General features: G+C 41.3%; 1 protein-coding gene across 2 annotated transcripts in view; it reads left to right on the top strand.

Moving 5' to 3' along the window:
* Positions 1–7,346: 7,346 nt before the first annotated feature.
* styxl2 (serine/threonine/tyrosine interacting like 2) overlaps positions 7,347–21,224 on the top strand; it is a 31,422-nt gene continuing 17,544 nt past the window's right edge. Inside the window, exons 1-5 of one of the 2 annotated variants that reach the window (XM_085449801.1) lie at positions 7,347–7,403; positions 9,636–9,806; positions 12,665–12,783; positions 15,826–16,057; positions 16,865–17,082. In XM_085449801.1, the coding sequence (XP_085305927.1) occupies positions 9,685–9,806; positions 12,665–12,783; positions 15,826–16,057; positions 16,865–17,082 (691 nt within the window). In that variant the 5' untranslated portion in view covers positions 7,347–7,403; positions 9,636–9,684. The remainder of the gene's footprint in view (positions 7,404–9,635; positions 9,807–12,664; positions 12,784–15,825; positions 16,058–16,864; positions 17,083–21,224) is intronic. The other variant, XM_085449802.1, reaches the window with a different exon arrangement.

The raw sequence follows: 21,224 nt of genomic DNA, 5'->3' as shown, positions 1-21,224 counted from the left end.
GTTGTGTCTCAGCAGCTGTGGTGACTAACTAGATCAAGCACTTCAACTATATATCAGAAGCTTTTTTTAAAGAAAAAAAAAGAGGAAAAAAAAGAAATATTCAAGGCCCAGGCAAGAGGAGGCAGAGGATGTGTTGTCTCCTGTCGCTGCTACAGCAGACATGGACATTGCCTCAGATACAAACTTAGGAGGGTGAATTTGGACCCACTGTAATCTCACTGTGGCTCAGTACAATCTGTGACGCACCGAGCCAGACATTCACACACTTCTCCAGTGTCCAATTTCTCACTTAGGCCTAATTGAAAAATAAATTCATTACTCACAACAAAGTTATTAAAGGAAACTTCAGAGGCCAGTGAGAAATGTCCATGTCTGTCACACTGTCACCATAAAATCATGCCTGCTGCTCAGAGTAATGTCAGTGTTAACAGCAGTGTCTCTGTTCCTTCTGTTAAACTGTGCACACAGGTATGCAAGAGTGAGTAACCATGGTTACAAAGGGACGCCATAATCATCATTCCCAGCCGAACACCTCAGGCTATTATGAAATGTTAGCTTTTTTTTTCTTTTCTCTTTCGTGTTATGAGGCGTTGATGGGAGAGAGGAGTTCAACACAAAACATGCTAATAGAAAGGTTTGGTTTTACTGAATAAATAAATAAAATTGCAATCCAGGTATCCACAGAAGGGTAAACAGTCAGGAGGACAGGTGGGGAGTTGGGACTATAGAAACACTTGGACATGGGTGAAAACCTTACAAAAGAGGGAAAACAAAGAAAGCAAAGCAAAGTTGTTGTTTTTTTTTTTTAAAAGGGAAAAATGGTGAAACCAAGAAAAGAAGAAACAGGAAAAGTCAACCCAGGAAAGGCTCTTTTATACTGACTCAATTATAAAGGGACCAACATTTTCAAAATAAGAGCATGACAGTAAAGAGGGGGCTCAACCTCACAGTTTATCATCTTATATAGCAGCTTTGTCCCTTCCTGCCATACTACAGCAGAGCTGTATCTCACACCACTTTATACACAGAGGGTTAAAAACACTTACAGTGGGGCAAAAAAGTATTTAGTCAGCCACCGATTGTGCAAGTTCCCCCACCTAAAATGATGACAGAGGTCAGTCATTTGCACCAGAGGTACACTTCAACTGTGAGAGACAGAATGTGAAAAAAAAATCCATGAATCCACATGGTAGGATTTGTAAAGAATTTATTCGTAAATCAGGGTGGAAAATAAGTATTTGGTCAATAACAAAAATACAACTCAATACTTTGTAACATAACCTTTGTTGGCAATAACAGAGGTCAAACGTTTACTATAGGTCTTTACCAGGTTTGCACACACAGTAGCTGGTATTTTGGCCCATTCCTCCATGCAGATCTTCTCGAGAGCAGTGATGTTTTGGGGCTGTCGCCGAGCAACACAGACTTTCAACTCCCGCCACAGATTTTCTATGAGGTTGAGGTCTGGAGACTGGCTAGGCCACTCCAGGACTTTCAAATGCTTCTTACGGAGCCACTCCTTTGTTGCCCGGGCGGTGTGTTTTGGATCATTGTCATGTTGGAAGACCCAGCCTCGTTTCATCTTCAAAGTTCTCACTGATGGAAGGAGGTTTTGGCTCAAAATCTCACGATACATGGCCCCATTCATTCTGTCCTTAACACGGATCAGTCGTCCTGTCCCCTTGGCAGAAAAACAGCCCTATAGCATGATGTTTCCACCCCCATGCTTCACAGTAGGTATGGTGTTCTTGGGATGCAACTCAGTATTCTTCTTCCTCCAAACACGACGAGTTGAGTTTATACCAAAAAGTTCTACTTTGGTTTCATCTGACCACATGACATTCTCCCAATCCTCTGCTGTATCATCCATGTGCTCTCTGGCAAACTTCAGACGGGCCTGGACATGCACTGGCTTCAGCAGCGGAACACGTCTGGCACTGCGGGATTTGATTCCCTGCCGTTGTAGTGTGTTACTGATGGTGACCTTTGTTACTTTGGTCCCAGCTCTCTGCAGGTCATTCACCAGGTCCCCCGTGTGGTTCTGGGATCTTTGCTCACCGTTCTCATGATCATTTTGACCCCACGGGATGAGATCTTGCGTGGAGCCCCAGATCGAGGGAGATTATCAGTGGTCTTGTATGTCTTCCATTTTCTGATGATTGCTCCCACAGTTGATTTTTTCACACCAAGCTGCTTGCCTATTGTAGATTCACTCTTCCCAGTCTGGTGCAGGTCTACAATACTTTTCCTGGTGTCCTTCGAAAGCTCTTTGGTCTTGGCCATGGCAGAGTTTGGAGTCTGACTGTTTGAGGCTGTGGACAGGTGTCTTTTATACAGATGATGAGTTCAAACAGGTGCCATTCATACAGGTAACGAGTGGGGGACAGAAAAGCTTCTTACAGAAGACGTTACAGGTCTGTGAGAGCCAGAGATTTTCCTTGTTTGAGGTGACCAAATACTTATTTTCCACCCTGATTTACGAATAAATTCTTTACAAATCCTTTTTTTTTTTTTTTTTTTTTTTGGCATGTCCCGTTTGGCTCTTTTGCCATCAGAATTGTTGTCTAAAGGCAAAGAAAGATGCCCAATGGATTTACTTTACCAAATTGACCATCCCAGCCTTGCCGTAATGGTCCATTTGATTCACCTTTTATTGTTTATTTTATTTTCACTTACTGAATACGGGACAGACTTGACTGGGGGAAAGAAGGGGAGAAAGAAAGAGGGAAAGAGAAACAGCTGAGAAGAGGGACGGGGGAGAAGGGCAAAAGACAAAAACCAACAGAACGGGCAGAGAAAAAAAATGCATATATCAATCACCTGGATCACCTGCTGAGAAAGAAAAAAGAAAGCAAGCAGAAGAGAACAAGAGTAATAGAATAAACAACATCACAATGATATATGGGAATATGACAGTAAATACTAAATGTTAAACATTATTGTGCAGCACATAAGATCAACAGAACACAGTGTGCTTTGAGGTAGGAGCCAAAAAGGGTGTAGTTTGTGGGTGTGATCACCCGTGTGTACACCTGTGAGCATGGACGCGCTTGTTTTTTTTTTTTTTTTAAAAGGTTCCTTCATGTAATAATCTGCTAGAGGGTGTGGGGGGGCCACAGCCCCGTCCTCCAGGGCGTGAAGCAGGTGTGGAGGAGATCAAAACTCCAGACATCCAGAGGCCCCCAGAACACAAGAGACCAAGGAAGACCAACAGAGGGGCAGCAGCGCCACTGTCCCAGAAAGAGCTGAGGAGAGTCCCAGATGAGGGCTCACTCAGCAGCCGCGGAGCAGAAGCCAGGGGGAGTTGCAGTGACGCGCCCGTGAGCTCCGCCGGCAGCCAGCTGCGCCTGAGTGACCGAGCCCCAGGCCGAGAGGCCGGGGGCACCCCACCTCCGAAGTGGCCCGAGCGAGCCCCAGGCTCCAGGCCCCGATAAGCGGCCGCCAAGGAGTGAGCCGGTGTGTACCTGGACGCCCATCCCCGGACACAAAGAACCACCAACGCACCGATGTCTGAGGGGGTCCGCCACTGGCAGGGGAAGTGGTGGTAGGGGGAGATAGGCCTCCAAACCTTGGAGGGCCTGAGATGTCCCCAGAGAGGTGGCGCCTGACACCCAACCTGACATATAGACACAGACATACAGGCACACACAGATACAAACATCCATTCCCACCCTCATGCTCTCATATGCACTTACTCCACACTCAACCAACGTGGAGACAGACATAAAGAGACGTTGTACACACGATCACACTCCCCAAGCGTACTCTACAAACCGGGTCTAGGTGCCCTCGCCCCTGGAGGGGGGAACTGCACCCAGACCCAGGTGGTGTTTCCCTTTTCCCTGCGGTGGGGGGAGGCAGACCGCCCCGACTCTGCAGCAGCAGGAAGGCTCCACACTCCAGACCGCAGTCGGACGGCCAACTCCTCCTCCTAGTCCTAGCCCCCCTGCTCCAGCAGGTCGCAGAGAATGGGGGTGAGAGAAGACTCCAAACCTCCCTCCACCCGCTCATTGTAATGTTGATGCATGTGTGTTCTAAGGTGCATTTAAAACCCAGGAGGGCATGGAGCTACCTGCCAGAGAGCAGCAGGTAAGCGCATGGTCCCTCCTGCTAGCCCTCAATGTCTACGTGTATTTAAAATTGAGAGGTGGGCAACGATGCCAGGGGTGGGGTGTACACCCTGATGGTACTTTGGACTCCGTGTATCGTGCCCACCCCCAAGATCCTATATGTATGTGTAATGAGAGTGTGAGTAATGTGAATGTCTAAGTTGTGGGATAAAATTGAGGCAGAGGCAGCCAGAAGGGGACAGAGGGGGGGGGGGGGGGGGTAGCCTCCTCTGCACCCTGGTGACATATCCCTACTCCAAGGCCCTGCATGTGTGGGTGGTTGTGGTGGAGCGGGAAGAGGGAGGCAGCTGGAGATGGGGAGGGAAGGAAGGGAGGGGCAAGTGACCCCTCCCTGGGGCCAGCTCCCCCGCTGACCCCAGTAGGCACCCCCATACTCCGCGACCCGCCAGGGAAAGGGGGCCCAGGCCCATCCAGACCGGGCCCAGTGCAGCAGCGCCGCCCGGCCCCACAGAGCCCGGGACAGTCCACCCAACCCCACCACAGAGAAAACTGCACCCACCCCACCATCCACTCATCTTCCAGACTACATAAGACAATAAACACCCAGGCTGAGATCTTCCTCCACCTCTCCTGTATCTCCCCCTCCTGCAGAGGCAGCTCCTGAGGAGAGGAAAGCTCCTGCAAGATGTGACAATCTCCCCCACCAGTTGAAGAGCCCCCCAGGTGGCTCGACGCACCGGCGGCACCCTGCTCCAGGGCTGGGCCCCCATGCACCCACCCGCCCACAACCCCGGCAACACACCAACCAGGACCCAAGCTCTTTGGTCTTGGCCATGGCAGAGTTTGGAGTCTGACTGTTTGAGGCTGTGGACAGGTGTCTTTTATACAGATGATGAGTTCAAACAGGTGCCATTTATACAGGTAATGAGTGGGGGACAGAAAAGCTTCTTACAGAAGACGTTACAGGTCTGTGAGAGCCAGAGATTTTCCTTGTTTGAGGTGGCCAAATACTTATTTTCCACCCTGATTTACGAATAAATTCTTTACAAATCCTACCATGTGAATTCATGGATTTTTTTTTTCACATTCTGTCTCTCACAGTTGAAGTGTACCTCTGGTGCAAATTACTGACCTCTGTCATCATTTTAAGTGGGGGAACTTGCACAATCGGTGGCTGACTAAATACTTTTTTGCCCCACTGTATGTGTTCTCAGTCACAGCTCCTCTGCCAATCCTCCTCTATCCTATAGCTTCATTTAGGGTTTCCTTCAAGACTGATTTTAAGGACACAGGCAGAAAAAAAGGCCCTGAACTGGCCGTAGGTTTTCTGTCTGTGTGTATGTCACCCCTGTAATGGACTGGACGGTGTGGTGTGAAGATCAATGTCTGCAAAATCATTAATTTTGTAGCAAATGATAAAGAGTTGATCTGCAGAAGCAGAAAAATATCATCGTATTAATGTCAATGTTCCTGCTTAAAACAGCTGGATTAGAAATCACCACAGGCAGACTCTGAAATTGTGATTATTATAATATTTTATCCAAGAGCTTTTCCTGCTTTTTATTCAGCAGTTACAGTAAATAAAGTCTTTCCATAATTAGCTCTACATGCATGCAGGAAGACTCGTGTATCTTATTAATCTAATGAGACTAAGTTGAAACACATCACGTGAAGTGGAAATAGACTCTCATGGGAAAAGAGGAGTTTAAATTCAGTTTGATCTGCTGAAACATCCAGTAATTGGAATTCATTTTGTGAGCCTTTAAATAATGAGCTCATAATATCAGTGTGTGTGTGAGTGTGTGTGACTTAAATTAGCTGCATTCTCAGACTATAAATAGTCCAGATGATTGTCATCTGACTGCAGATAAACACAGACACACACAAACACAGTTGGGAGACTGTAGTTCCTACCATTGACTGAGAAAATCAGCTTTCTACGGGAGGTCGTGTTACAAAAGCAAAAATAAAAATAGTTCTGTGCACTGAAAGGACAGGAAGGCACTTATCAGTTGTTTGCTGAAGTCCAGTGATACATCAGTGTGGAGTTTTTATTTCTTACTTTTCCTTTCTTTTAGAAGCTTTGTTTCCTGTGTTTCAAAGTCAACGTGTTATTATGCCGAGTGACTATAACGCAGAGAGTTTACCTGCTGTCTGAAACCAGAATACAGGAAAAAACACTAAGTGAAGAATAGGGGAGGGCAACAGAGGAGTAGAGAGAAAGGGCAAAGAAAGAAACTTTACAAAAGTGTAAAGGAGAGAAAGAAAAGGACTCAATAAAAGGAAAGCTCTGAAGAAAAAAAACGTCATGAATAAATTAAAAAGAAACTGACCTCCAAACACATTTCATGATGTTTTTGGTCATTATTTGATAAGCTTGCAGCATTGCTGATGATGTAACAACATTGTAACTTTAAAGAAAATGAATACAATGTACTGTACAATGTATCTACAACATAAATGCGATAAAGTTTTCTAATGCAACAATGTAACTTTGTTACATATAAGACATACGCTTATCAGATGTAACCTATCTTTTCACAGAAAAGGTAGATAGATAGAAGTAACTCTCATATAATTCACCTATAAAAAATGTGTTTTTAAGAAGGATTTAATATGATAGTGGGCTTGCTGACCTTATCTCCTTATTTTACAAGAATCAACATTGCTAGGTATTAAGAACACCAAATTTTAAATGTAATGCAGAAGTAATAGACCGAGATAGATGAAATTACCACGACAATACCCCAACCAAATTTTTGTTGGTAGGGAATAAACTAAAGAAAAGGAAGGAAATGCAGGAAGAAAGGCAGTGGGAGGCAGATCCATTTAAAAGGTAGGAGGAAATGAACAGGAAGTAAAGAAACAAAGGTGGAAAAGAAGAGGAGAGAAAAGGACTGAGAAAAGAAACCAAAGGAATCAAGGAAGAAAGAAGAAGTATGTGAAAAAAGACAAGGGAGGAAAGGTAATAGGAGGGAAGGAGACATAATCATGTTGTGGATGTAAATCTCAGTGAAATTAGAGAAAGCTGAATCCTCCTGCAATGCATGTTATTCAATAAACATTTCCTCAATTTGCATTTAATTTGCATTTTTATCAGTGTGTGTCTCTCCATCTCGGTTTGGTTGTGTCTTTTAATGAGGCCTGTTTAAGTAAAGGTTAACTGAACTGTACTCGAGTAAGAGTACTCAGTTACTCCACAGCTCTGGTGTCAGGTGTCAAGGCCTCCACTGGCCAGGCGGTCCAGGGTGGGGGGAGGTGAGAGGGTCTAACTTTAGGAGTCTGTGTCAGAGCGCTCGGAGTCGGCTTCAGAGGAGCACCTTTCAGACAGAGGTAGGAAAACACACTCACTCTCAGACACACACACTGACACAGGTAGGAGATGTTTTCTATGCAGCTGAAGTCCTGTTTATTATTTCTGAATTTTCACACATCTGATCTGATCTGAGAGCAGCTCTTCCTCTGCTGCTGTTTAAGGCTCAGAGCTGTTAGGTCTCAGCACTGCTGTGAGGCCTGCAGGCTGAGGCAGCTGTCACCGCCTTAAAAATAGACTTGCTGGAAGGCCTCAGCTCACACACACACACACACACACACACACACACACACACACACACACACACACACACACACACACACACTTATAGCAACATGAGGCTCTGTCTGATTGCTTAGTATCTTAGTCATGGCTGCCTGTTGTTGACCCTTACTGACTGTCGATCAATATAACTGAAAGAATATTTGGTGTTTTGACTTATTTCAGCTGTAATCACAGCTGAGAGAAAAACAAGAAGAAAGAATCAGACTTCTTAAATCTTAATCTGACCTCCCCTCAGGCTGATTATTAATCACTGTCACTGACATAAACTCAAGCTACATATGTTGAGCTTAATGAGAGCAGGGCAATTAGAAATCTGAGTTTTCCTTTTCTGTTTAACACCATCAATTCCACTTAGAGCCAGTCAGTGTTTATGCAAGTATTAAAACCAAGTATCATGTAGACTAGTACTGTGCAATGCTGTATATTTTGATGTTGATCCAATATTGTCAATACTGCCAATAACTGCACAGATACCGATTTGTAGATATAACTTCATGTAGCTAATGTAGGGGAGAGGAGTGTGTCTGAACACATAATGACCACTGTGATTTTTTACTTTTCTCTATAATTAGTTAACACATCAAAACTGTCATGGTTAGCACTGGCAAACTGTGGGAACGGGGAAAAATGGGACCACAAATGCAGGACTCTTCAATGAAATCAATACATTTATTTACAGTGAAGTAAATAATCACACAAAAATAAATCCCTGTGCACCCCAGACTCCCGTGCCGTGTCTTCCTCCCAGTGTCTGTGCTCTGTGTCCTCACTTCCAAGTGTCCACGCACCCCGTGCTTGCTGCCCTCTCGTTTCCACGTTCCCCGTGAGAAATAACAGAGGCAGACTTTAGACACGTTCAAACTGTGGCTGGCTTACACTCACTAATATGTTGAAAACACTGATGGGTAGTCACACAACAATCCAGCGTCGGAGAGAGCTCCGCCACACTCCTAAGTAGCTCCTCCGACGAGCCTTGATCAGCTGCAGGTGTGTGTGTGGTCATTTCCTCAGGTGTGGCCAGCCACCTTGCAGGGCACACCTGCCAGGCCTGAAGACTCCTGTAAACTGGTGCTCCCAAATTCAACCGCATCCAGACACGCAAGCAGTGAGAATGAGGGACAGCAGCACCAAATATGCATATGTCCATCAACTATTCGAGAACTGGAACTAACACGGCTTTCTGCATTTCATGTTCTGGTTTTTTTTGTGTGTGTTTGTTTTTTGTAGACCTGGAATTAAAATGTGTCTGTTCCTAAAGGACTGTGGGTCTACTTCTGTAGTTTAAATCTGCGATACGGTTTAATTAAAATAGACATGACAGGTCATATTTTTTATAGTGCATGATTGAGGAAATATTTATTTTCAGTGTCCTTTTCTTTGTGCTGTTGTTTTGTCCATCAATAAACTTAAGTTAAAGATTATTAAACAGTGAAATACTGCTCACAAATTCATGCAACTTCATTAGTACAGTCACTTTAGTACAGTGCAAAAAAATTTTTTGTCCTTTTTGTGATATTTTAATTGCAATCAAATTATTGTGATAGAACAATATCTTTATAATAATTTAGCTTAATTTTGACCAAATATAGTCTAATTTAATGTTAATTAAAGTTGAAATTTATTAAGAAAATAAGTTACAAATTTTGATCTTTTAAAAAAATCATGTTTCTGTTTTGTTTGTTTTTTTTCCATTAAACTTTGGCATTAACTCAGATGACAAAGCTGAACTGTTGACAAAAATATAGACTTAGCATCATATTAAATGTCTGGTGTCACACTTTTGTCAAGACGTTTTAGAGAGTACTCATGTACTTGTTATTCATTTATTTAAATTGATCTATAAAATAGTGAAAACATCGCACAAGTTACAGGAAAAAAGTTGAGAGTCAGTGAGGATGAAGTATGCTTTTATTTTGTTGATGTCTCTAAAGAGAAAAACAGCACAATTATTTATTTTCTTCTGTCAGTAGGGATCCAGGTTCATCAGAGGCAAGGGAAGGAGGCATATTGGTTGCCATGGCGTCGGCCAATGAACATGGAGAGCGAGGTGATCAGATGGTGCCTGATGGAAAGGAAGAAGAGGAGGAGAAGAGCGTCCGTGGAGTCCAATCTCATTACCTTCGCTGTCCCTCCCCAAAGTAAGAGCCAAGTTTTAAACACAGAACACCAGACTCAGGTTTACTGACTGGGAAATTAACAGATTCTGTCAAACATGAAAACACTGCACAATTCCTGCTTCAGTGTTCAAAATTTAAATCAAATCTTCCATTTTCACAGGTTTTGTATCACTGCAAAACTATTACTGTGTAGTTTCCCAGTAAAATGTTCGCTTTACCCCATTTAAATGCATTTACACTTCTTTGACACGTTATTAGGTACACCTGTTTAATTCAATTCCATTCCATTATATTTATACAGCACCAAATCACAACAACAGTTGCTTCAAGTCGCTGTAAGGTGAACTACAATAATACATAGAGAGAAAACCCCAACAATCATATGAACCCCTAGCAATCATTGGACTGTGGGAAGGAAAAATTCCCTTTTCTCCTCAGAGAGGAGCGGCTGTCTAATGTGACCTGCAGATTTGCTTATTAACACAAATATCTGATCAGCCAACCCCACAAGTGTAACTCCGTGCAGCCACGCTCAAGACGACATGCTGAACTTCAAACTGACCATCAGAATGAGCATGAGGGAGGAGAGGAATTAAGTGATTTTGAAAATAGCACTGCTGATTTACTGGGATTTTTCTACATAACTATCTCAGGGGTTTTTCAGACAGAGCAAAAATGCCTTGTTGATGTCAGAAGTCCGAAGAGAATGATCAAACTGCTTTGAGCTGATAGGAAAGCAACCATAACTTAGATAACCACTTGTTACCACCAAGATATGTGGAGGAGAATTTCTGAATGCACAACATGTCGAACCTTGAAGCAGATCGACTACAGCAGCAGGAGACCACACTGTGAACCACAGAGGACTGGAAAAATGTTGCCTGGTCTGATGACACTGATTTCTGCCATGACATTCAGATCTCGATCCAACAGAGCACTTTTGAGATGTGGTGGAACGGGAGATTCTCACCATGGTCCAAAGATGTCTTAAGTAATTCATTACACAAGAAAAAATAAGAGCTATAAATATGTATGCCATATTTAGCTTGTTTCCTGTTTTACAAATCTCTTTTTAATGCGTGTTTCCTTCTCGTACAAACAGCTTGGAGCCATGGTTAATGGCTTAAATTGAAGAAGTTACATATACAATAAAATATGTGTGCCTTAAATTATTTAATGTAATTTGTGCATGAAAATTAAGGACGTTAAGCCCACTTTGATGTGAAAAACCTTCTGTTTCACATTGAATCCCGCTAAAAAAAATACTATAAAACTGAGACCACAAAGTGAAATGAAGATTTGGCAGTACTGTATTTTAATTCCACCTTTTTGTGCTGTGATATGTGGAGCCCCGATTAAACTGAAAAGCAAATTAGAAATAAATCAGAATAGTAGAGTTTATTTTTGTTCATAAGTGATGAAACTTGTGTTTTTTCATCCTCTGTAAAGAAAAAACAAAGTATGAACGCTGCTGTGGTTTCAGTGAATAACTGTGGTTTGGATAGCTGTTATACCCCCAGTGTGAGGGTGTAAAATCAGTTGTAAACTACAGTTTTTACACGGAAGGTGGTGCTACATAGAACATCTCTCATGAATGCTGCAGTAGATTTAAAACTTGTGAAAGTCAAACCAAATTTTCATGTCTGATTTCAGTTTTTTCTTTTGATTGTATTTTAAAGTAAATGTACTTCTGTCATTTGCAGCAGGAAGGTCCTCTGTATACGTCGCCTCCAACTCCTTGTTCATCACTTTAGCTCAATCCACCTGCAGTTAAAATAAAGCACCTCTTTGAAGTGTCTCACATTCCTCTAGAGGTCTGGTTTCCAAGCTCCTGCTTAGCTCTTATGGGAGTGTAATGGAATTAGACAACGCTTATATCCTTTTTTAGTTTTTCTACATTTTGGTGTAAATGAAATGTGCAAGAATTCAAAAACAAGAACTGGGTGGACTAGTTTCAGTTTATTTTGGATTTTCTCTTATCCACACAGGGTAAAAAGCCTCTGCCATAATTCTCACTGTATGTTCGACCAGTCTTCAGCCCTAACTACATTTATAAGCTTTGTCAAAATGGAAAGTTTTAAGCCCAATCTTAAAAATTTCATGCTGGCAAAGATAAACCCAGCAGCAGAGGCTAATCAATGAGGTTAATGGGCCTTGGCCTTGTAAAGTAAAAAGACAATGCAGAATCTTTAGCTCTACATTAAAAGATGTAAATGTCTGTTAATATTTCAGTCTGTTTATATACTTTTGACTATGTGGATTACAGAAATAAATAAATAATAAATAAATTCAAACTTCTGCACCCGAGTTTTAAAGTCATAAATATGTATGCTGTACAATTGTTAAAATAAACAATTAAAATATCAAAATCACCACCACATTCATAAGTCCATGTGAGCTTCTGATCATGGCTGTGAATAATAGATGTTGAAGATGGTGTCACTGTTCTACAACCTTGATGGGTGAACTGGAGCTCTTTTCTTGTCTCAGCTAACATATTTCTATCACATTCTTTAGATTCCAGAAAATACATTTAGTTATTTAGTTCAGCATAACCTTAAAATACAAAAGTTGCATTCTTCAAGAAGTACTTCTACAATGTCTAAATCAACCTCACTGTAGTTGATGGAGGAGCTCTTGATCAGACTGAGAACACTTTATAAAGCCATTTAGATTAATTAAACCAAGTGAACCTTTTCTCATTCAGAAATGACATCAAAGAATTCAAAAGTCAGAAGGGTGCCTCAGCCTCATTTTATAAACTCATGCATTAACTACATTTAACACAATCAACATTTCAGTGCAAGCTGACGCATTAGGCTCTTATTTTCAGTCACGCAGCGCTCATGAATAATAACCTCTCTGTCTGTGCCTCCCAGTTTCTCCATGACCTCAGAGTCCAGGTTTTCCATGATCTCTGGGTCTGACGCTGAGAGCATCTTCATGGAGCCCATCCACCTCTCATCAGCCATCGCTGCCAAGAAGATCATCAACGAGGGTGAGACGACACAGGAAAGAGGCTCAAGCTGCCCTTTACATATTTTATTGAGATTCTAAACAAGCTGCTGTTAATCACATTTTCTTAGAAAACTTCTGCTGCCTTGCTTCAGCATGATGTGTAAGTCTGATCTCCAGATCAGACTTACTTATAAAGTAAACAGGCCTAACAAAGCCCTCAAGTAGAGAAATATCAGAGCTTCTGGGTGGATTTTATATGCACTTGGAACGAGTAAAACACCTGGCCAATGAATCCAGATGTGCAGATATTTATTTTTAAAAAGAGAAGACCAACAGGATAATCAGACTTAATCCAAAATGTAATCCGCAGCAGAATAATGATCATCTGCAGAGGAATGGTTTATTTGAAGAGTTTCAGTCAGGTTTCAGAGCTCAGCACAGCACAGAAACAGCTTTAGTTACAAATGATCTTCTTATGGCCTCTGACAGTGGACTCATCTCTGTGCTTGTCCTGCTAGACCTTAGTGCAACATTTGATACTGTCGACCATAATATCCTATTAGAGCGATTAGAACATGCTGTAGGTATTACAGGTACTGCACTGCAGTGGTTTGTATCAGGGTTTTAATAGTTTTGCAATTTTCATTAGTTTTTATTTTTATTTAGTTTTGACTTCAGATTTTCAATTTTATATCAGTTTTAATTAGTTTTTACCAATTGTTTGCTAGTTTAGTTTAGTTTTTATTTTTTTGAAAATCCTTAGTTTCAGTTTACTTTTGATTAGTTTCAGTTATAGTTTTAGTTGTGTTTGCAATAATTAAGTGTAACAAAATCCTAGTTTCATCATATCAGTCATGCTCTTCTGCTTATCCTTGGGTATGTTGCTATTCCAGCTACCATACCCTGCACCCTGGACAGGTCGCCTGTCTGTCGCAGGGCTAACACGCAGAGACAGACAACTCACATTCCCACCAATGGGTTCTTTAAATAAATAAATAAATAAATTAGGGCAGATGAACAACCATTGATACCAGGCAAATATAAAATTTATATCTTGGCCCCAATGAGACTATTAACTCTTGCAGCACCGGGTGTTCGTAATTTTGGTTCAAGTGAATTGATAAACCTTTTGAAGGCAATTGACTCACACAGTTATGTAGATATCCCCGTCCTGTTGTCTCGGGATGCATCACGCTGCCCTGCCTGGGGTTAGCTTCTGTTTTCTGGGGATGAGGTTTGAGTGCGCTCCCTTACCTTCTCAAGGTAAGCTAGGTTAGCCTTCTTGTGTGAGCTTTTCAAGTGCACTTTAAGGTTTGTGGGATTTTTTCCCCTTTAGAAATGTCCCTCATAATTTGTCTCTTTCCACTACAAGACACTTGCTTTATCCAAAACACAGTCATATTCAAAGTAATCCCAAATTGGACTCTGGTGCTTTCTCCCGACTTTTCCTGACATGATTACGCGTGGACGGAGCAGCAACACAGACGACTCGACTAACGTACTGCCACCTGCTGGCATATTGAGACACAGCAAGAAAAAAATCTGGAAACTAAACTTCATTTTCACCCTTGACTATTGTATGACACACACACATCTACGAAAACTTTTATCCTGTCTTCCTTCTCTCACCCCAACCGCAACAGATGGCCGCCCCTCCCTGAGCCTGGTTCTGCCGGAGGTTTCTTCCTGTTAAAAGGGAGTTTTTCCTTCCCAAAGTGCCAAAGTGCTTGCTCATAGGGGGTCATATGATTGTTGGGTTTTTCTCTCTATCTAGCGCCTTGAGGCGACTTTTGTTGTGCTTTGGCGCTATATAAATAAAATTGAATTGAATTGAAGTGAATTCACACAGAAGCTTCCTTCACTTAATAACAAATAAACAAAAATGGCAAAAAATATAAATATATCATAAACTATTGATGAAAAGTACAGAGCAGACATCAGATGCCTGTTTACAGGCTAAATAAAGAAATAAAATAAAATCAGCTTTTATATCATGATTCCTCACCAGCCTTAATCTGAAATTTGATTTGTATTTGCAAAGCTCTGGGGGGATTCTAACTGATTAATAATAAACCACAATCAGATGAATTTCTCTGTTCTTTGTCCAGCCGTACTGAACTTTTAAAAGTCATCCAAGGGCAGATGAGCACTGCGCAGGGGTCAGACTCTGTCTCTCTTCACTCCTCATTCATATGCAGTGTGTCAAGCAATGAAGACTAATGTGGCTCAACAGTCTTCAATCACAGCCAATCCACGTTTTGCTCCTTCATCTTGTTACATGGAGATGCCATCCACTGGAATGAGGAAATTAGCTTAATGTGATGCATGACAGATTCGTGGCTTCATCAAATTTCTCCTCTTAAGTTGGACTGCATTAAAGGCAGCCTAATGATCAAAACGGGTTTCATCTGCAGGGAGGAAGATGACCGCTGATGAGGACAGCTGCAGTGACCTGTTTCTGCATTAATGGCATGCTTCTTTTGAAGCTGCGCACACATTAAACCCCTGTATGTCCTTTAGGAGTGGCATAGCTGTTATGATTTCACAGGGGAGTGGGGCTAAACGCAGGAGCTCTGAACAAAAGCTTCTTAATCCTAAGCTGATTCATCTTCACAATAAACCATAAAAGGATAAATTCCAGGAAGGTTCAAATACTCCAAACTAAACATGAATCTAAGAAATAAGAGCAGCCAACAGGGGCATGGGGGAAAAACGTAGTACAAGAAACCATCAGAGAAATCACATGCAGCAGAGCAGAAATATAAAAGAAAGTAAAGAGAACTAAACTGCAGGAAATAAAACAACCAAAGGCAAATTACCAAAATAAGGTCGGAAGTAGCAACAGAGACAATCAAGGAAGACGCAAAACAAATTACCAAACATAACAGTTGGAGTAATTTTACACTCAAAATTTTTGATCCTAAATACGTGGATTTGTTCTGTAGCATACCTGAAGATGTTCATCTCGCAACCTCCTCATCCTGTCTTCTGTGTCACACAGACTTCTTACATTAATTTCTTAATATAATACAACGAAATCAATCAAGAATCCATCATATTTATTACTATCTTACCTCCTCAGAGTTGCCACATCGAGGCGTGCGGTCTGAGTCCATCCCAGAGTCCATGTTGGAAACCGCTGAGCAGCTGATGGTGGAAGATCTCTACAACCGTGTCAGGGACATGATCGATGACCGCAGCCCCTACAACACACCCTGTGTGCTGGACATCCAGAGAGCCATGGTGCAGGACCGCCTAGAGGCTCCCATCAATCCCGTGGATGAGGTGTGGCCCAACATCTTCATTGCCGAAAAGTGAGTCGGTGCATTCTCGTTTTGTTTAAATTATTTTTCCACAAGTCATCATAGAGGATTATTCTTAGTTCCAGACCATAGGCACAGATATTTTAGAAGACAAATCTGTGCTAGAAGATGAACTTCAGTTCAACTTCAGATTTCAGTAAGGGTTCACATAAAGTTCTGTTACATTTTTATGGATTTTGAATGGTTTTGCAAATTTTCTTGCTTTCATGGCAAGTACCCATCAGACGAAATGGCACAAGATTCAAAAATGTATAAAAATTCTCATAATTTCCTTTCTTTAATCTTATAGTGGATAGCTGGAAATGAATAGCTAGAGAAATCCTTCCAAATATGAGACAAATTCCACCTCATCATTCACTTGAAACAGACTTTCCTCTTCTAATTGATTTTATAAATCCCATTTTCTGATCTGTCTGCGATAAACAAGTAATCTGCACAAACAGTCCTAACTCGTCTACTTGACAGCTTGTTCCAGAGGTTTTGTGTAAATCAAGCTGTCTTTATTGGTGAATTTATCCAACCATTTTTTTTGGTCTATTAAAAATCCAGAAAGTGCTCAGATAAATGTTCCGTGTTAACTGAAACAACCTTGGTAGCTGATGAATATTGTGTGATGTGGTTGAAAGCTCCAGAACAGGGTGATAGATGGCTGATTCCAAAGTTTATTTCCCTGCTCTTCTCCAGAGTGTGATGTTCCTCAGGTTTCATTTTCTGCAGAGGCTTTTTAGTAAAGCTGTTTGCTTGAACGTTTGGATGGGTCATTTTACACACAGTAAGACAGATTCCCCCCCCCCCCAGGTCTGTTGCAGTGAATAAGGCCCGTCTGAAGCGAATAGGCATCACACACATCCTGAACACAGCTCACGGTACAGGAGTCTACACCAACGAGTCATTTTACGCCGGCATAAACATTAAGTACATGGGCATTGAAGTAGACGACTTCCCTGATGCTGACATCTCGGTGCACTTTAGACCCACCGCCGAATTCTTGGATGATGCTCTGCTGACGCACAAAGGTAGGATTTGGTTCATCTCCTCTGAAATCTGTGTTTGCTGTTGTGGTGAAGAGTTCAGAGTACATCACTGAACACTAATCAACTCCGCTGGTAAGATTTATTGACAAATTAGAAGTAAATAATACACAGAGGAGAATTTGGTATGCATCTCTCCCTTCTATTATTTTTGTTTATTCACGCCTCTTGCCAAAAAACCACACTGAGTAAATCATGTTAAAAGGCTGACTGGTGATGTTAGCACAACTGGAAACCCACAGGGGTGATGCCTTTTCATAGTTGGAAAGTCTGTTTCTATTTTTTCATGAATGAGAAGAATAACAACAAAGAAAACAAGCAATCCATAGCAACATCCATACATAAAATTGTCTCCAGAGGAAAATAAGAGACCAAGCAGAACAAACAGAACTGAGAATAAAACAAAAACTGCATGGTTCACAAAACTGACCAGATTTGAATCATGACAAAATTCATTGACTAGAGAAATTAGAAATTAGATAAGAAATTAAATCCCCTTTATTTCTGGTGGTATTTGGTTGTGTGTGGATTCAAGTCAAAGGACATATTGTATTTCTGGGATTTACAAAGCCCTTGGAGAGGGGCAGTAACACACTGAAGTGACAGATGTCTGTTCCCAAATGTGGTAGTGGTTGTGAGGACCTTGGTAGCTACAACTCCTTCTGAAACAATGTGTGGTTGGGAGCAGAATTATGGTTGCTCAGCCTTAGAAGCTGGCATGGCAACTTGGGGGAAAACCTTTTATGAGATATTTGTTTCTTGTTCAATAGGGAACAATCTGTCTTATAAACAGCCCAATCTAACCCCCTTTCTGAGATGCATAGGTTAAAGATAAATCCAAACAGGCTCAGTGTTGGGGTACATAGCATAGGGTTTGAGGTCTTGCGCCAGCATGCTAGAAAGATCAGTATCTCCTATATGTCGACTGTAGGCATGAATGAATAGTGGAAAAAATACAAAGTTTTGGAGTCCATCTATTATTTGTTAAACAAAAAGAACCAGAGTATGTTTAAAGAGTCTCATTTTTTTTCCACCAAGTTTAAGATGATCACTTATTGGTGATTTAAGACCACAAATAAGTGTTCATAAGATTTTTTTATCTCATAAATAAATCATTATCATTATAATGATTATATATTCATACTTATGAAAGTATTTTAGCAAGAATGTCATGTAGTACAATTACATTTATGATATAAACACCAATAAATCATCATAAGAGGTTTTATTTCTTTGCAAACAGACCTTTGCAGTTGGGTTAGCTTCAGCTCGAAAATTTACTTTAAAGGAACAAATCAACCATTTGGCAGAGTATATTTTTGGAAAATTATTTGACCCTTAAAAAAGTTGTTTGTTTTTTTTAAGCTATCATGTTTCTTAAATTTGTTCACTAAAGAATCTGACACTTATATAAAAGCCATATCAAAACAAATATATCTGACGTTGATATTTTCCTCACAGAGAGTCTACATTTCTTGCATTCTTTAGTCATTGCTAACTTCCTGTGAGGAAGCTACCTGAAAAACTCAGCGAATAACCTAGATTGACATCCACAGATCAAACAGAAACAGAAACTTTGGCAGTGGTTTTGTGTCTGTCTTCATCAATAGAGTGTTTATTTTGTGATCTCTGGTTCCCACGGACCTTTAATCATTCATTTATTTTATCATTTAGCTCACAGACATGATACACAATGCACTTATTTTACCAAGGTTTGCTAAAAGCACTTTTTCAATACTTGTCCTGGAGTGGAGGTCAACAGTGACGCATTAACAGATCCCAAACATCTGATCAGTGATCTTTTCAACATCCCAGTTTCTGAGAAGAATTTCTTGTGCCGACAGAGAACACAGAGTATTCCTGGAAGGAAATGGCATAGTCACAGTGTTGTTGACTGTGCTTCTTACTTAACACAGCCTAAAATGTTGCTGGAAGACTATGGCAAGAGCATCTTAATAATATCTTGTCTTCACCCTGGAGACTGTGGAGCAAATTTGGACATTTTTATTAACTGATTAATGATTTTGTCTTTCTTATTGTCCTACCTACAGAGCAAGGAAATTAAATAATATTAGATATTAGATATATCAGATATTTTACCCCTTATTAACTTCTGCCAGGTTTCATGTTATGAAGACCATTGTAGTGATGAAGAAAGACCCCGAACAAATAATCTTCCATGTCAAGATATTTAAGAGTCATTTAATGTCAAAACAAGCAAAACATTTAAGAAAACATGATGCTGTTAATTAACAAACTGTTTTTTGTATTTATTTATAGCAGTTTACAAGCATAATGCTCAGATCAATTAAAACTAATAATAATTTTTAAAAAGCTTAAATATTTACATTTCTTTCTTAATTTTGTTAAACTGATTAAATTAATTATTTTTAATAGTTTTTCAATGGATTGACTGAGCACCACATAAGAGTACATCAGTATTTAGTCATGATATGAATGCTGTGCTATAGTTGCAGTTGTCAATATTGTAAACTGTTGGGGAGCACAAATGGTGTAGAGAGGGATGTTTTGCTTATTGTGAAAAAAGAAAATTAGCAGAATTGCAAACTTGCATAGCTGCCATATATTTAAAAAAAAAAATTCCCATCACAGCCCTGTGGGCTGTCTATCCTTCAGGCTTGGGTCCTCTACCAGAGGCATGGGGAGCTTGGGGGCCTTTCGCAGTATCTTAGCTATTCCTAGGACTGCGCTCTTCTGGACAGAGATCTCCAACGTTGTTCCTGGGATCTCCTGGAGCCACTCGCCTAGCTTGGGAGTCACTGCACCTAGTGCTCCGATTACCACTGGGACCACTGTTACCTTCACCCACCACATCTTCTTGAGCTCTTGAGCATCTTCCGAGTAAGATGGCCCTCCTCAGAGGGCAACATTGCAGAGTAAAGTTACTTTTGACTTTCTTCTTCCTTATTAGTCTCTTGCGAAAACTGCGAGAGCACAGTAATTTTGGACATGTTGACCCAAACCTGCTGGAATCCTACCCAGAGCTAACACGCTATGCTGACCTGATGCTAGGCTGGCCTGAGGCAGGGGACTCTCCTGAGAACAACAAGCCGAAGTGGAGGCATGGCAGATGGGGAATGGCTGACTGAAGGTTCTGGCGCATGATTAGCAAAGGAAGGCTAATACTGCTTGCAAACTTTCAGTCTCTGGAAAATAAAAAGGACGAACTCCAAGCTTGGATTTCCATTCAAAAAGAAATTCAGGAGTGCTCCATACTGTGTTTCTTTGAAACCTGGCTGGCGGAGAGGACACCCGATAAAGCAAACCAGAGGGCTACACGATTTTCAGAGCAGGCACTACGGACAGCGGCAAGATACATGGTGGAGGAACGGCCGCCCTCGTCGAGCAATCATTGTGTACTGACTGTAAGATCACTTCAAAATCCTACTCTGAAAATGTGGAATTTCTCACTCTAACGTTAAGGCCATTTTATTTGCCCAGAAAACTGCAGTGCATTATTGTGAGTGTCGTGTACATCCCCCCGTCCGCTAAGGAGGAGGCTGCACTGAAGGAGCTGCACGACATGATCAACAAGCATGAAAATAAACACCCAAACGCTGCTGTAATTGTTCTGGGAGACTTTAATCACTGTAATCTCCGGGAAAACATGCCTAAACTGCATCAGTTTGTAACCAAACTGGGGAAATAAAATACTGAATCACTGTTACAGCAACATCAGAAATACCTTCTCAGCTGAACCAAAACCTAATTTTGGAAAGTCTGATCACCTAGCAATCTGGCTAAAACCCATCTACAACAAAACCCAGTCACAGTTAGTACTATTAACACCTGGACTGATGGTACAAAAGCCAGCCTTTAGGGCTGCTTAGAGGCTACAGACTTGAGCATCTTCAAAGGAACAGTTAACGACATCCATGAATACACAGAGACTGTTAGCGACTACATAAACTAGTGTTTAACAGGACTGTGCGTAGCTTCCCCAACCAAAAACCCCGGTTTAATGGAGACATTAAACAGAAAATCAGGCAGAGGAGGGAGACCTTCAAGGCAGGAGATCAGGTGGAGTATAAGAGAGCCGCCCGCTATGAACTGCAGAAGTCCATCAGCGCAGCAAAGAGGGGCCACTCAGAAAAACTTGAAGGCTA

This window comes from Copadichromis virginalis, linkage group LG23 (assembly GCF_057382275.1).
Source record: "Copadichromis virginalis isolate Kocher_CV1m ecotype Utaka linkage group LG23, C_Virginalis_male_GT1.1, whole genome shotgun sequence".
NCBI classification, from domain to species: domain Eukaryota; kingdom Metazoa; phylum Chordata; class Actinopteri; order Cichliformes; family Cichlidae; genus Copadichromis; species Copadichromis virginalis.
Note: the sequence above shows the minus strand (reverse complement) of the source record. Positions and strands in the feature narration are given on the sequence as shown.